The sequence below is a fragment of the Salvelinus sp. IW2-2015 genome, linkage group LG32 (genome assembly GCF_002910315.2).
Source record: "Salvelinus sp. IW2-2015 linkage group LG32, ASM291031v2, whole genome shotgun sequence".
In the NCBI taxonomy this organism is placed as follows: Eukaryota; Metazoa; Chordata; class Actinopteri; order Salmoniformes; family Salmonidae; genus Salvelinus; species Salvelinus sp. IW2-2015.
Genome location: NC_036871.1, coordinates 21578090 through 21592562, shown reverse-complemented (window position 1 = coordinate 21592562; position 14473 = coordinate 21578090). Strand labels below are relative to the sequence as shown.

Here is a 14473-nt window from a genome sequence, read left to right as displayed (position 1 = left end):
TCTTAAGATAGGTAGATGAGGCAACACATACAAATTGCATCAAGTACATTTTCCCTCAAAGTATTTATCAGCATAGTCAGTGCTTGGAAAATATGACATGGTCATCAGGCTTCAGAAAATAGACAGTCAGCTGAGTGAGGACCTGCTGAAGTTGGCCTCAGTGATGCTTGGGTCCACATATGCGACTCTTTCTCTCTTAGTGAGCTCAGCACCTGCTGGGCAGGCACCCTGCATCACAGCAGTGACCAGACCTGCTGTTTGCAGCCTGGCCAACAGTTAAGCCCTATTGATTCTGCTTCAGTTGAGCTGATAGCTATTAGGATATCTCTGTCACACTGACACCCAAGCCTCCCACTGGGCATAGACGTCAATTCAACATCTAGTCCACGTTGGTTCAACGTAATTTAATTGAAATGACGTGGAAATAACGTTGATTCAACCAGTATGTCCTCAGTGGGCTGGGCCTGCCTTTCCCGAAGAAGAGTGCATGTGTCACGCTCGCTATCCTCAAACTCCCTGTCATAAATCGACCAAGGCGCAGCGTGCATGTAGTTCCACATCTTTTAATGAAAGTGAAACAACCAAAAAACAAACAGGTAAACAGCAAAGAACGTGACGCAACCGAGGTGCACACAAACACATTACGGAAAATAATTACCCACAAAACACAGGTGGGAAAAGGCTACCTAAGTATGGTTCTCATTCAGAGACAACAATAGACAGCTGCCTCTGATTGAGAACCACACCCGGACAAACACATAGAAATAGAAAATCATAGAACATAGACTGCCCACCCAAATCACACCCTGACCAAACCAAAATAGAGACATAAAACGCTCTCTACGGTCAGGGCGTGACAGCATGCGTATCTAAGCAGACAATAAAAATCACATATCACACTATCATGTTATACAGACAGCTATTATATTATACAGTATGTCTTATGATAATATTGGCCCCTGCAGAATTGCAAGAGACACATGGCCACATCCTTATTTCTAGTATCTTTTTGGGAAATAAATATCTTGTTTTGGCTGACTTTTCATCATACTGCTTCTCACTAATAACAACACACAGGCAGTAGTTCCACAATGTCCCCTCTGTCCACCTCATAAATTGTAGTGCCTCTGACTGTATAAAATAAATAACCCAGTGTAAGGTAAAAGGTATGTAGTAAATATATGACTTTGACCTCAAATTACCTGTGTAATTAGCATGATGTTTGAAGGTGTTGGACTTTCAAATGTGTTCAGTTGTGCGCTATTATGCAAATACTTTGGACGAATGAACATTGTACCAGGAAGTTACAGTAAAAAAAAAATCCCGACAATTTAGCATATGAAGTTCCTCATTCTGTTCGGTGAATGTAACAGTCTATGACAGTCCATTCTCGGCTCTAATGAAGAGCAAGATATACGAAAGTTGTGGATTACAACAATTTTTCTTTATTTGGCTAAAACGCATCTATAACTAGTGAAATTTGACAGGTAAGTCTAGCCTATATTATGGCATTGCACCTCTATTCTATAGCCTAGCTGTCTTTTAAAGTTATCAGCAGTTTTTTTTTTAAATCAAGCATGACTTCATTTTTATTACTATAGACATTAGGCGAGTCCGTTTATTTGGCAAAATAGTCCACATTTTCTCTTTTAAAAAATCGGGATACGATCCACAGTGTAGGTATCAAGTTTAAATTGTTCTGAAACCTTTGTCTAAAGAAATTGGTGTGTGTACAAACTTGGCGTAGCCTATATTTTCAATTTGGGATGTTTTAAGAGTGGACATATTATTACCCCAAAGTATGTGTTTTAAATAAATAATTTCAACTGTAGACTGCACTATGCAGCTAGTCTCGTAAACCTGATCCTAGTAGCGTTGATACATTGCGCGAGGCAACCAGTCTGCGGTGGGAGACTTCTATGCGATAGGTTCCTATCACCACCCCGCTCACACTTCACAATGGTGTGATGGACATTCCTGTCGTGTGCACGCCCACATGTGCTGTGCCCTCTAAAGTGTATGAGGCATGGTCTAAGTGTATTTTTATGTATTCAACATTACTAAATGGAATTGCATTTTCTGTATTGTTTAACCAACTTAACTCCTAAAGAAAATTGAATATTCCTTGACCTAAATAACACCAGACAGAAATACATGCAGATAGGGTTTTTCGCTTGTCTGACAAAAGACAGTGGCTGGTCAAATGAGGAAGTGTACAGAAGCCACAGTAGCACATAGCCTCTGTATTTGGATTCTTCTAAGTTGTCTGCAGCCGTTTCCTGGCTGTCATATAAACAACCAAGCAAGATCAGCCTCAACACTTGTGACAGCCAGAGCCTGAGACCCAAAGGACCCAACAGGGTTGGGGTTGTTGTTCAGCATTTGATAGAGAGCACTAGAGGAGTTGAATGTGTTCTTTTTATCACAGATATCTTGCTTAATGGTCTAATGCATTGTCCATATCATCCAACAACAGTGCATTAGTACAACCAAATGCTATGGTTCACAATCAGACATCCATTATATAAATGCAACAAGTAAAGTGTTGGTCCCATGTTTCATGAGCTGAAATAAAAGATCCTAGAAATGTTGCACATGCACAAAAAGCTTATTTCTCTCAACCCAGACCACGTGTAACCACGCCAGCCCAGGACCTCCCGATCCGGCTTCTTCACCTGCGGTATAGTCTGAGGGGGTGCTGAGGAGTATTTCTGTCTGTAATAAAGCTCTTTTGTGTGGAAAAACTAATTCTGATTGGCTGGGCCTGGCTCCCAAGTGGGTGGGCCTATGCCCTCCCAGGCCCACACATGGCTGTGTCCTTGCCGAGTCATGTGAAATCCATAGATTAGGGCCAAATGAGTTTATTTAAATGTACTGATTTCCTTCTATGAATTGTAACTCAATTTTTGCATGTTGCATTTATATTTTTGTTCAGTATAGTTTCTGATCTGGTTTCCATTTGGGGTAAATTAAATACAAGACTAGGACAAATGAATGGTGTGCCTTTAAGCTGTTAGTTGGCCAGAAAGAAAAACTGATCAATATTTTTTTAGGGATCCAACGTTTGAGGAAAAAGTAAAGGAAGAAAAATACCTCACACTCTGATAAAATCAATTTTAATTTTGACTGGAATAGTTAATAATAAATGAATGTTTTCCCTCCCTCAGTTTTAGTGACACACTGGTTTAAGATCAAACAATAGGCCTATTGTGTTAATTATATTATTTTGTAGCTCTTGATATAAGACGATATCTGTAACTTATAACTGAAATCATTGGAGAATTCTCCTGGACACTGAGCATTGGAGTGTCTTTGGAGTGAGTAAATGTGTTTTGACACAGGAAATCATGTGTTGCCCCTGGTATCAGTGAACCAGCTGTACAACCCTGTTTCCTGCCGGTAATAGCAAACCGCGGCTTGTATCGTATGTCTATGGTATTAATGTACTGTACATAGCAAAACATGTACAGATCTAAGATTGTTACCTTCACAGTATTGTTGTTATACTCAACCACTGCTGCTACAAACTCCACGCACATGTGTGTGTGTGTGTGTGTGTGTGTGTGTGTGTCTGTATGTGAGAAAGAGTGTGTGAGTGAGCGAAAGATACTGATTTGCAACCACTGCTGGTTGTATATATATAATAACCCACTCTCTTCTATTTTGAGATGTAATTTAATTTTCAATCCCTGCTGAATCAAGTGGTGTTGTAGTGTAGTACAGTGAAGATCATGTGTACAGTAGGTCTCACACACACAGCCACACTGTCAATGTTTATCTATGTTTGATATTAGTGTCTTGATAATCATCTGGGTTACGTTTCTCGACACTCATTCCTTCATGGCCATTTTGTTGGAATATTGAAATGATGAATAGCAAGCTTTGCTCAAAATTCTATGTGCCATCTGTGGTTTTAACCAATGGAAAAGACGAGGTCAATACATTAAAGTTAACTTCTGTGTCTTTTCCAACAGACAACATGGGTTGTAAAAAATCCAAGCTAAATGACGGTCTGAATGGAGGTGTGCTTGATGGCAAGAACCAACGGCCAGTACGTCCTGACCAAACTGTATATGTGAGAGATCCCACCTCCAGTAAACCAAATGCTACAGTAAGTAGTACTGTCAGGGGAAACAGTATTTCTTTTGTAGTGATTATTCTTGTAGTGATTACTAATGTAATCACTACAACAACAAAATAAAAACCTGACCTGGAAACAATTGACACAAATGGTTCAAGTGTGTTATTAATGAATCTTTGAAAATTGAAAAAGTAACCAACTTATCAATGTTTTTATTTAAATGGACCCAATAGCACAAATGTCAATTTCCAGCCCTCTCTCTCTCTCTCTCTCTCTCTCTCTCTATCTGTTTCATCTGTTCACTTTAGATTATCATTTGATCCAAACTACTGTTCATAGATTAGCACAATGAAACCATGACAACATTTGAAAAACTACTGTTCAGAGTAGTGATTTGAAATCATCTTTTGATACAGAGTAACTCACCTCCTGGAGGTCTCCTGCCTGGTCAGGTATTCATGAAAATGGAAGGTATGCTTGTTTTATTTCTTTATTGCACATTATTACAGTAATATTTGATGCAGAGCAAATATTGTATGGTGGTTCCATTTCTTCTGCAGTGCATTGTGCAGTGCATTATTCCAATACTATTTGATTGCAGACAAATGTTCCCACTGTCCCTCTTATCTCACACAGAGCAATCTGAGTCTGGTAAAATAGTTATTGCACTATACCCATATGATGCAAAACACAAAGACGATTTGGGATTCAAGAAGGGGGAAAGGCTTAAGGTTCTTGAAGAGTAAGTGCCTGTTCTCCATATTTGAGTGTGTTGGATTTTATACATAAACCAATCCAATGTAGGACTAAGAGGAATTTTGTTTGTTCAAGCATTTTATAAAAAGATAATAGTGTCATCATTGAATAGGTATATTCTTGTTGTGCCCCTTTATTGACATCATATGAATCCAAACTGTTTTCAGGCATGGTGAATGGTGGAAGGCTAAGTCTCTGACCTCTAAGAAAGAAGGGTTCATACCCTCCAATTATGTTGCTGAGGCCAATACCATGGAGACAGAGGAGTGAGTGTCGTCATCACAATTACTTTTACACATTTCTCTCAGAGCCAACAAGGTTTTCTATTCACTGTTAATAGATGCACATTCTGTAGCTGTTATTTTTCGTTCATTTCAGGGGAAGAGTGGATTTCTAATTTGTGTCACTATAGTATTGTTTTTCTGTTCTGTGTAGATGGTTTTTTAAGGAAATTACAAGGAAGGACGCAGAGAGACAACTTTTGGCGCCTGCAAACAAAGCAGGATCTTACCTCATTCGTGAGAGTGAGACATCAAAGGGTAAGGACCCACTGGAGAAACTAAGTCTTTCTAATGAAAATAGATGGTCCATGAATCACTCTATTGTATTTGGATGTCTGAATATATGAGTATAATTGTGGTCGTTTTTTTCTCTTTATCAGGAAGTTATTCCATGTCTATCAGAGATGTGGATGCCCAAGGGACGGACACTGTGAAACATTATAAGATCCGCATGCTGGATAACGGAGGCTTCTATATCTCTCCTAAGATCACATTCCCTGATATTGGCAGCATGATAAATCATTATCACAGTGAGTACCACTGCATTTGAGCCCACCTGTAATATTACACCAACTTAAACATCTTGCTTGGTTACTCTTCTCTTTGACCATTTATGACCTTAAACTTTTCTTGGCTTCTTTCAAATTTAAACTTTCAACTTCTCTATTCACTAAAAGTAAATAAAGAATATCTTGTCTGAAGAATATAGTAATGTCACTCTGCTATGTCTCAACATTGGTTTGTTGTGTGCTTGTCAGAACAATCGGATGGTCTCTGTCGAAAGCTGGAGAAGCTGTGTGATAAACCCAAAGCTCAGAAGCCATGGGACAAAGATGCCTGGGAGATCTCCAAGGAGTCCATCAAGATGGTGAAGAAACTAGGAGCAGGACAATTTGGTGAAGTGTGGATGGGTGAGTCAACGAAAGATGCTCCCTGTCTGTTGGAGGAGTGTGTTGTGTATGTGTGTGTGAGTGTACAGCAGTGGTTCCCAACCTTTTTTGGTTACTGTACCGCCAACTGAATTTTGCTCTGCCTGGAGCACCGCTGAAGTACCCCCTCATGTACATTTTATCAGTAGGCCTATGGTCTCATGAGTCTTCCTAAGTACCCCCTGTGGATAGGCCAAGTACCCCCAGGGGTCCTAGTACCCCTGGTTAGGAACCACGGTTGTACAGTATGTGACTGTGTGTCATTTCACCAAGAACATAGTAGTGGTGATTATCAGTTATCCCAAATTAGTAAGTCATCTTTATTGTAATGTAAGTGGATGCATGAGTCATGGCAGGCCTTTGGTCAGAATTCTCCATTGTTTTTGAATAGTATCACTTTATTGTGGTGTAATTGTATCAGGGGTAGGGCGGTTGAGACAGACAGACAGTCAAATGTTGATCCTACTGTCTATGAGATTGTGAGCAGCCTTAGAGAGTGGAGGGATGGGACTGGTACAAGGAACTGTTGGCGCTGTTATCAGAGGCATCTGTAGAGGAAATGTGAGTATGTCTGACTTCGAATTTGCATTGGATTTTGTTATTATTCAAGTCCTACCTTCACGCACCTCAGCCTTGATGAATTGCAGGAAGTTGTCATCTTTGCAAATATCCAAATGGACTGTGGGGCTCCTGTACGGCGCTCAAGATGTTTCCTTTGTTTTCTCTGAACTCATTGGCTTTAAGGGCTTTTCCTATGGCACAGTGAGCCAGCCAGCCAGATGGAGCCGTCGACAGTCCTGTTTCCTCTCGTTCACCTCCTTGCATTTGTTATGTCTCTGTAGAGTTTAGTCCCCTCTTTTCTATGAATACGAGGAATTAAGAGGCTTAGATTAGGATGAAGTTCAGGGCTTGTTCAGCTAGCACAGTGGAAACAATCAAATTGTTGGAGACTTATGTGATAAAGAAATGCTATTCTGGACGGAGGGTTCAAAATGCTCAAACTTGTACTGAAACTCCACTTGTTAATCAGTAATATATCCAGAGAAACTCCCTAGCTTGCATTTTATTAGGTGCATCCCAAATAGCACCCTATTCCCTACATAGTGCACTACTTTTGACCAAAGCTCTATGGGCCCTGGTCAGAAGTAATATACTATATTGGGAATATGCTGTCATTTGGGACGTACACTTAGAGTTATTGTTTTGAATCAATGGTCTCTCTAGCAGTTCTATCATCATTCCCCTGAGGCATCTTACAGTTGATGTTTGTTCAGAGGGCAGTGAAGCTGAAACATGAAAATGTATCTGTCTCAAGGCTCCTGCTGTCTACTTTTAGCTCTCTCAAACAAACAGTTTTTTTCTGAACTGTTACAGCTTAATTCCTTCGTTCTATTTATTGAGTATGAACTACGCTTCACTACTCTATGTCACTGCCATTGGTTCCCTTGTTACTTAATCGTGTGAAACTGCATGCAATCACTGTCACCTGTTTATGTGAAATCTTCCAATCAAAATGTCATTCAAATAAAAAGACAAAAAAATACAGTAGGTAGCCCTAGAGATCAGAAGACATTTTTACATACTGTGTAAAACCCTCCTTGTTACAGCGTTCTACAACAACACGACCAAGGTGGCAGTGAAGACACTGAAGCCAGGCACCATGTCAGCTGAGGCCTTCATTGAGGAGGCTAACCTGATGAAGACCCTGCAACACGACAGACTGGTGCGCCTCTACGCCGTCGTCACCAAGGTCGAGCCTATCTACATCATCACAGAGTACATGTCCAACGGTAACACACACTTCAAGTCCAATTCCTAATAATTTTGCCGACATGTTTTCATCAATACACACCATTTGATGTTACATAAGTTATATAAGTGTTCTGTATGTCACCTTTGCACATTTTCATTGGTTTGGTTTCTATTCCTACATTTTGTTTCTTTCCTTTTTTAGGTAGCCTCTTAGATTTCCTAAAAGGTGAGGTAGGCTGCAAAGTTCAGCTACCTAAGCTCATCGATTTCTCTGCACAGGTAATGCATGTTCTTCTTACATCTCTATATGTCACAAGGATTAAGATTATGGCTCAACTTTACAGACATTTCCACTTAAGAAATAGATGATGATGTCAGTTTTTCCATTGGTAAACCAGAAAGAGGAATAGCAACTAAATACTATTTTGTGACACACTTTCCAAATGAGTTGCAACCAACTAAGAACATAGAAGTGACAAGTGAAGACCATCCAGTGGTGCCTCACACGCCTATTAAAGTATGAGTCTCATGGAAGTATAAGAAATGATGATTCATAAGGTACCATTGATAACATGCCTCCCCAAAGAAGTAAACTACCTAAAAAAGGTCACACATTTTGAAAGGAAAATACCTCATTCCATGTAGGTCAGTACACTTGAGATACTGATTAGTTCAATAGAAATTCCTAATCAGGTCTTTGTGGATTGACTGAGAGGTGTGGTCAGTTCTGGCTTGGGAAAACTGCATCTAGCCACAGTTGCACAACGTGTTAGACAAAGTGAAAGAGGATGCAGTTGGGGAAATGAAACAATTGTCTGATTACCAGATCAACCCTTTCCCAGAATGGACTCAGCCAGCTCACTTAAACCTGTTGAGTAATAACCAAGTCAAATGTTTGTTAGCTAATTCAATTCTACCAAGAGGTAAAATACAAACATTACCTACACTATGTATACAAAAGTATGTGGACACCCCTTCAAATGAGTGGATTCGGCTATTTCAGCCACACCAGTTGCTGACAGGTGTATAAAATTGAGCACACAGCCATGCAATCTCCATAGACAAACATTGGCAGTAGAATGGCCTTACTGAAGAGCTCAGAGACTTTCAACATGGCACCGTCATAGGATGCCACCTTTCCAACAAGTTAGTTCATCAAAATTCTGCCCTGCTAGAGCTGCCTCGGTCAACTGTAAGTGCTGTTATTGCGAAGTGGAAATGTCTAGGAGCAACAACGGCTCAGCCGCGAAGTGGTAGGCCACACAAGCTCACAGAACAGGACCACAGAGTGCTGAAGTTTGTAGCGCGTAAAAATCACCTGTCCTCGGTTGTAACACTCATTACCGAGTTCCAAACTGCCACTGGAAGCAACGTCAGCACAATAACTGTTCGTCGGGAGCTTCATGAAATAGGTTTCCATGGCCAAGCAGCCGCACACAAGCCTAAGATCACCATATGCAATGCCTAGCGTCGGCTGGTGTGGTGTATAGCTCACCGCTATTGGACTCTGGATCAGTGGAAATGTGTTCTCTGGAGTGCTGAATCACGCTTCACCATCTGGCAGATTCTGTACGAATCTGAGTTTGGCGGATGCCATGAGAACGCTACCTCCCCACATGCATAGTGCCAGCTGTAAAGTTTGGTGGAGGAGGAATAATGGTCTGGGACTGTTTTTCATGGTTCGGGCTAGGCCCCTTAGTTCCAGTGAAGGGAAATCTTAATGATACAGCATACAATGACAATCTAGACGATTTTGTGCTACCGACTATGTGGCAACAGTTTGGCGAAGGTCCTTTCCTGTTTCAGCATGACAATGCAGACATGCGCAAAGCGAGGTCCATACAGAAATGTTTTGTTGAGATCTGTGTGGAAGAACTTGACTGGCCTGCACAGAGCCCTGATCTCAACCCCATCGAACACCTTTGGGATGAATTGGAAGCCTAATCGCCCAACATCAGTGCCCAACTTCACTAATGATCTTGTGGCTTAATGGAAGCAAGTCCCCGCAGAAATGTTCCAACATCTAGCGGAAAGCCTTCCCAGAAGATTGGAGAATGTTATAGAAAAAATTAAAACCATTATTTAACTAGGAAAGTCAGTTAATAAGAACAAATTATTATTTACAATGGTGGTCTACCAAAAGGCAAAAAGCCTCTTGTGGGGACAGGGATAAAAAAAAAAAAATATTTTTTAAACATAGGACAAAACACACATCACGACAAGAGAGACACCACAACACTACATAAAGCGAGACCTAAGACAACAACATAGCATGGCAGCAACACATGAAAACACAGCATGGTAGCAACACAACATGGCAGCAGCACAACATGGTAGCAGCACAAAACATGGTAGAAACATTATTGGGCAGAGACAACAGCACAAATGGCAAGAAGGTAGAGATAACAATACATTACGCGAAGCAGCCACAACAGTCAGTAAGAGTGTCCATGATTGAAGAGATGGAGATAAAACGGTCCAGTTTGAGTGTTTTTTTCAGCTCGTGCCAGTCACTAGCTGCACCGAACTGAAAAGAGGAGCGACCCAGGGATGTGTGCTTTGGGGAACTTTAAGAGAATGTGACTGGCAGAACGGGGAATGAGATGTTCGACGAGCAGGTGTCCAAAGACTTTTGGTCATGTGGTGCATGTTGTGCAGCATTGCACATTTGCCATACTGAATTTTTTTCAGAAGAGAAGTCTAGTTATTAAGCATTTTCAGTACTGTTTTATGGGAACAAAACGACACAAGTCAGAGTCGTAAAGTTTTACTGATTTGGGTCGAATGCTGAACTGAGTTTCATTTCAGATAGATAGGTACTTTATTAATCCCTGAGGGGAACTTTCATAATTTTTCAGATTGCAGAGGGAATGGCTTACATTGAGAAGAAGAACTACATCCACCGTGACCTGAGAACAGCCAATGTCCTGGTGTCTGAGAGTTTGCTGTGTAAAATAGCTGACTTTGGCCTTGCTAGAGTTATAGAAGATGACCAGTACACAGCCAGAGAGGGTGAGCCTTCCATATGTGCATGCTAGAATTAGTTAGTACAATATTAATACTGTACTTTGGCCATACTGTTATACATATGTGTGATTCATGTGATAATATTCATAACTGTAACGTTCGTCGTCGGAATGAGAAGGATCGGACCAAAGCGCAGCGTGGTAAGTGCTCATGATTATTTATTTAAACTGAACACTGAAGCAAAATAATAAAATGGAACACGAAACCGTTCTGTCTGGTGCAGACACAAAACAGAAAACTACCCACAAAACACAGGTGGGAAAAAGCTGCCTAAGTATGAATCTCAATCAGAGACAACGATAGACAGCTGCCTCTGATTGAGAACCACACCCGGCCAAACACAAAGAAATACAAAATATAGAAAATGAACATAGAATGCCCACCCAAATCACACCCTGACCAAACCAAAATAGAGACATAAAAAGCTCTCTACGGTCAGGGCGTGACAGTACACCCCCCCAAAGGTGCGGACTCTGGCCGCAAAACCTGAACCTATAGGGGAGGGTCTGGGTGGGCATTTCTCCGCGGTGGCGACTCTGGTGCGGGACATAGACCCCGCTCCACCTCTGGCTTGGCCCACTTGGGTGGCGCCTCTAGAGCGGGGACCCTCGCCGCCGACCCCGGACTGAGGACCCTCATAGCGGGCCCCGGACTGGGGACCCTTGTTGGGAGCTCCGGACTGGAGGGCGACGCTGGAGGCTCCGGACTGGAGGGCGTCGCTGGAGGGTCCGGACTGGAGGGCGTCGCTGGAGGGTCCGTACTGGAGGAAGACTCTGGAGGGAGGAGACACAGAGACAGCTTGGTGCGTGGAGCTGCCACAGGGCCCACCAGGCTGGGGAGACCTACAGGAGGCCTGGTGCGTAGAGGAGGCACCGGATTAACCTGGCTGTGGGGGAGCACTGGAGCCCTGGTGCGCACCCTTGGCACCACTCCTCCAGGCTGAATGTCCACTTTAGCCCGGCCCCTCCAGAGTGCAGGCACAGGTCGAACCGGGCTGTGGGGGAGCACTGGAGATCTGGTGCTTACCACTCGCACCTCTCCATTTGGCTCAATGCCCACTTTAGCCCGGCACGTGCGGAGCGCAGGCATAGGACGAACTAAACCGTCCCAGTGCCCCGGAGACACAGAACGCAGAGCCGGTGCAGGATACCCTGGGCCAAAACGGCGCACCGGAGACCAAGCGCACTGAGCTGGCACAATCCGCCCTGGCTGGATGCCCACTCTTGCATGGCACTTGCGGGGGGCTGGCATATAGCGCTCCGGGCTATGAGTGCGCACTGGAGACACCGTGCGCTTTACCGCATAACACGGTGCCTGACCAGTACCACGCTGCTTCCGGTAAGCACGGGGAGTTGGCTCAGGTTTATCGCCTGACTCTGCCAATCTCAACGTGTGCCTCTCGTGCCTGCTGCGCTGCCTTGCCTCATATCGCCGCCTCTCAGCTTTAGCTGCCTCCAGTTCTTCTTTCGGGCGGCGATATTACCCAGCCTGTCTCCAGGGTCCCTGTCCGTCCAATATCTCCTCCCATGTCCAGGAGTCCTGAACCCTCTGCTCCTCCATACCACGCTGCTTGGTCCGCTTGTGGTGGGTAGTTCTGTAACTACTGTTAATCAGTTCTGTAACTGATTAATCATGCATCGTGAGTTTTTCCCAAAACGATTTGTCTAGTGTCACATCTTTGGCTGAGCAAGACAGTATAGAGAAATTCCCTGTTGCTCTCTAGAGTTATTACAGTAGTGTAATTGTGTATATTTTGTAAGATCGTATCTGTAGAGACCAGTACTGCTGAGGGACATGATGTTGATGTTTATCTAAGGGACTTGGATCAGGCTTTGCATAGTGTGTTTGTTTTTTGTTATGCCAATGAGGAAGTAGAGGTACATTTCAGCAATGTAAACATGCTAGAAGCAAACTGGTTATCATTGCATATTGGTTTGTACAAGAATGCTTCTGTCAGCAGTCCAAACATGTACTAGTGTATATAATTGTACCTTGGTTGGTTGGTTAGGCAGATAAGTGTCAAACTATTCCGTCCTCTGAATATGTGATTGTTTGCCCATTACAGGTGCAAAGTTTCCCATCAAGTGGACAGCACCAGAGGCCATCAACTATGGCTCCTTCACTATCAAATCAGACATGTGGTCCTTTGGAGTCCTCCTGTATGAAATCATTACCTATGGAAAAATACCTTACCCAGGTAATTACATGCAACCGTATACACATAAACACACACAATACTTTCATATTTAAGACTAGCTACTCAAGCCTGATTTCCCCACGATATGCTGACAAAATATAGAGCTTGAATGAACGAAATAATAGGCGTTAACATATATTTATCGCCATCTGCTGGTTAATGACAGATATTGCATGAGATCGTTGAGGGGTATTCTCCAGAAAAGGACCCTGTATTTGGTTTGATGGTATTTATTGTGATGCGTCAGGAAATACCAAATACCTGCTGACTTTATTTGTATTTTTTCCGCTATTGATCAACCATTTTCCCCACAGAAAATATAATTGGTCACATTTGCTTTTTTCAATTTGGGTCGACCTGCATTTCAGAGTATCTGCTTCGCCTCACTTCTGAATCTTTCTGTTCCCTTTTTCCTTTTCAAGGGATGAGTAATGGTGAGGTGATGACTTCCGTGCAGAGAGGTTATAGAATGCCCCGCCCTGAGAACTGTCCCACCGAGCTCTATGACATCATGACCAGCTGTTGGAAGAGCAAGCCAGATGACAGGCCTACATTTGACTACATCCAGAGTGTCCTAGATGACTTTTACACCGCCACAGAGGGCCAGTACCAACAGCAGCCCTAGGAAGTCAATGTTTGAGTCCCAATAGGGCTCTGGCCAAAAGTAGTGCACTATGTAGGGGATAGGGTGTCATTTGGGATGTACATACATCTGCCAATGTGCTAGTTTCATTATGAAATAGTCAATCCACCAGCAACAATATCAGCTATTCAGCGGAAGTAGATATTGTCGGACAAGTTGACTGCTTGTTTATTTGTTAAGCAAGCTAAAGATGAATCTATGAATTCAACTTCATATTGAAGTATAGACCTGCTTGTGCATTTCAGCATTTCACGGAAAATGATCGAATAACAAATGGCTTACTGTTGACTGACTCTGATCAAACCTGTCGAATAATTATCACATTGAACAGCACAAAATAGACATTCTACCACATATTTATTATCACTTTAGCCATATCTGTTTGCCATGTTGAATTCAAGCATACATTTTACCAGTACAGATGCTTACCTTTTCATCTATTACATTTCTATTTTTCTTTATATTTCAAGGTACATTGATTTATTTTAGCAGCTGGTCTTTTGGGTTATTTTCTGAATTACGAAAATAATGAGACTAATGATTTATTTCATGTATATTTGTTGTATTTTAGTTTTATTTGCAATGAGATATTGATGTGTGACATCACGTGTTTGTGATTGTATTAACCTGAATAAATGCAAATGATATGTATCAATAAAAATACTTATTTGCAGATATTTCATAATTTTGGCCTATAATAAGTCATTTGAAAAGTGTCATCAGCACTAGAAAGTTATATTATATACTATCTATGCCAGAAATATAAGTATTTATCTTCAGACAAGACAAGTGGCGTTCCATGTCCTC

General features: G+C 42.1%; 1 protein-coding gene across 1 annotated transcript; it reads left to right on the top strand.

The window, feature by feature from the left end:
• Window positions 1-691: 691 nt before the first annotated feature.
• LOC111956320 (tyrosine-protein kinase Lyn) lies at window positions 692-14351 on the top strand. The gene is made up of 13 exons (XM_023976772.2): window positions 692-1487; window positions 3975-4111; window positions 4498-4552; window positions 4718-4823; window positions 5005-5103; window positions 5273-5376; window positions 5499-5648; window positions 5877-6029; window positions 7655-7837; window positions 8002-8078; window positions 10658-10811; window positions 12892-13023; window positions 13446-14351. The coding sequence occupies exons 2-13, from the start codon at window positions 3980-3982 to the stop codon at window positions 13646-13648; spliced, it is 1548 nt and encodes a 515-aa protein (XP_023832540.1). The 5' UTR covers window positions 692-1487; window positions 3975-3979; the 3' UTR covers window positions 13649-14351.
• The last annotated feature ends 122 nt before the right edge of the window (window positions 14352-14473 follow it).

What these genes read in the sequence shown, in the direction of transcription:
- LOC111956320 (XM_023976772.2), top strand. Translation starts at nt 3,980, where the DNA reads ATGGGTTGTAAAAAATCCAAGCTAAATGACGGTCTGAATGGAGGTGTG. An exon ending in CCAGTAAACCAAATGCTACA is followed by an intron (nt 4,112 to 4,497) that starts GTAAGTAGTACT and finishes CTTTTGATACAG; the next exon opens with AGTAACTCACCTCCTGGAGG. An exon ending in AATACCATGGAGACAGAGGA is followed by an intron (nt 5,104 to 5,272) that starts GTGAGTGTCGTC and finishes TGTTCTGTGTAG; the next exon opens with ATGGTTTTTTAAGGAAATTA.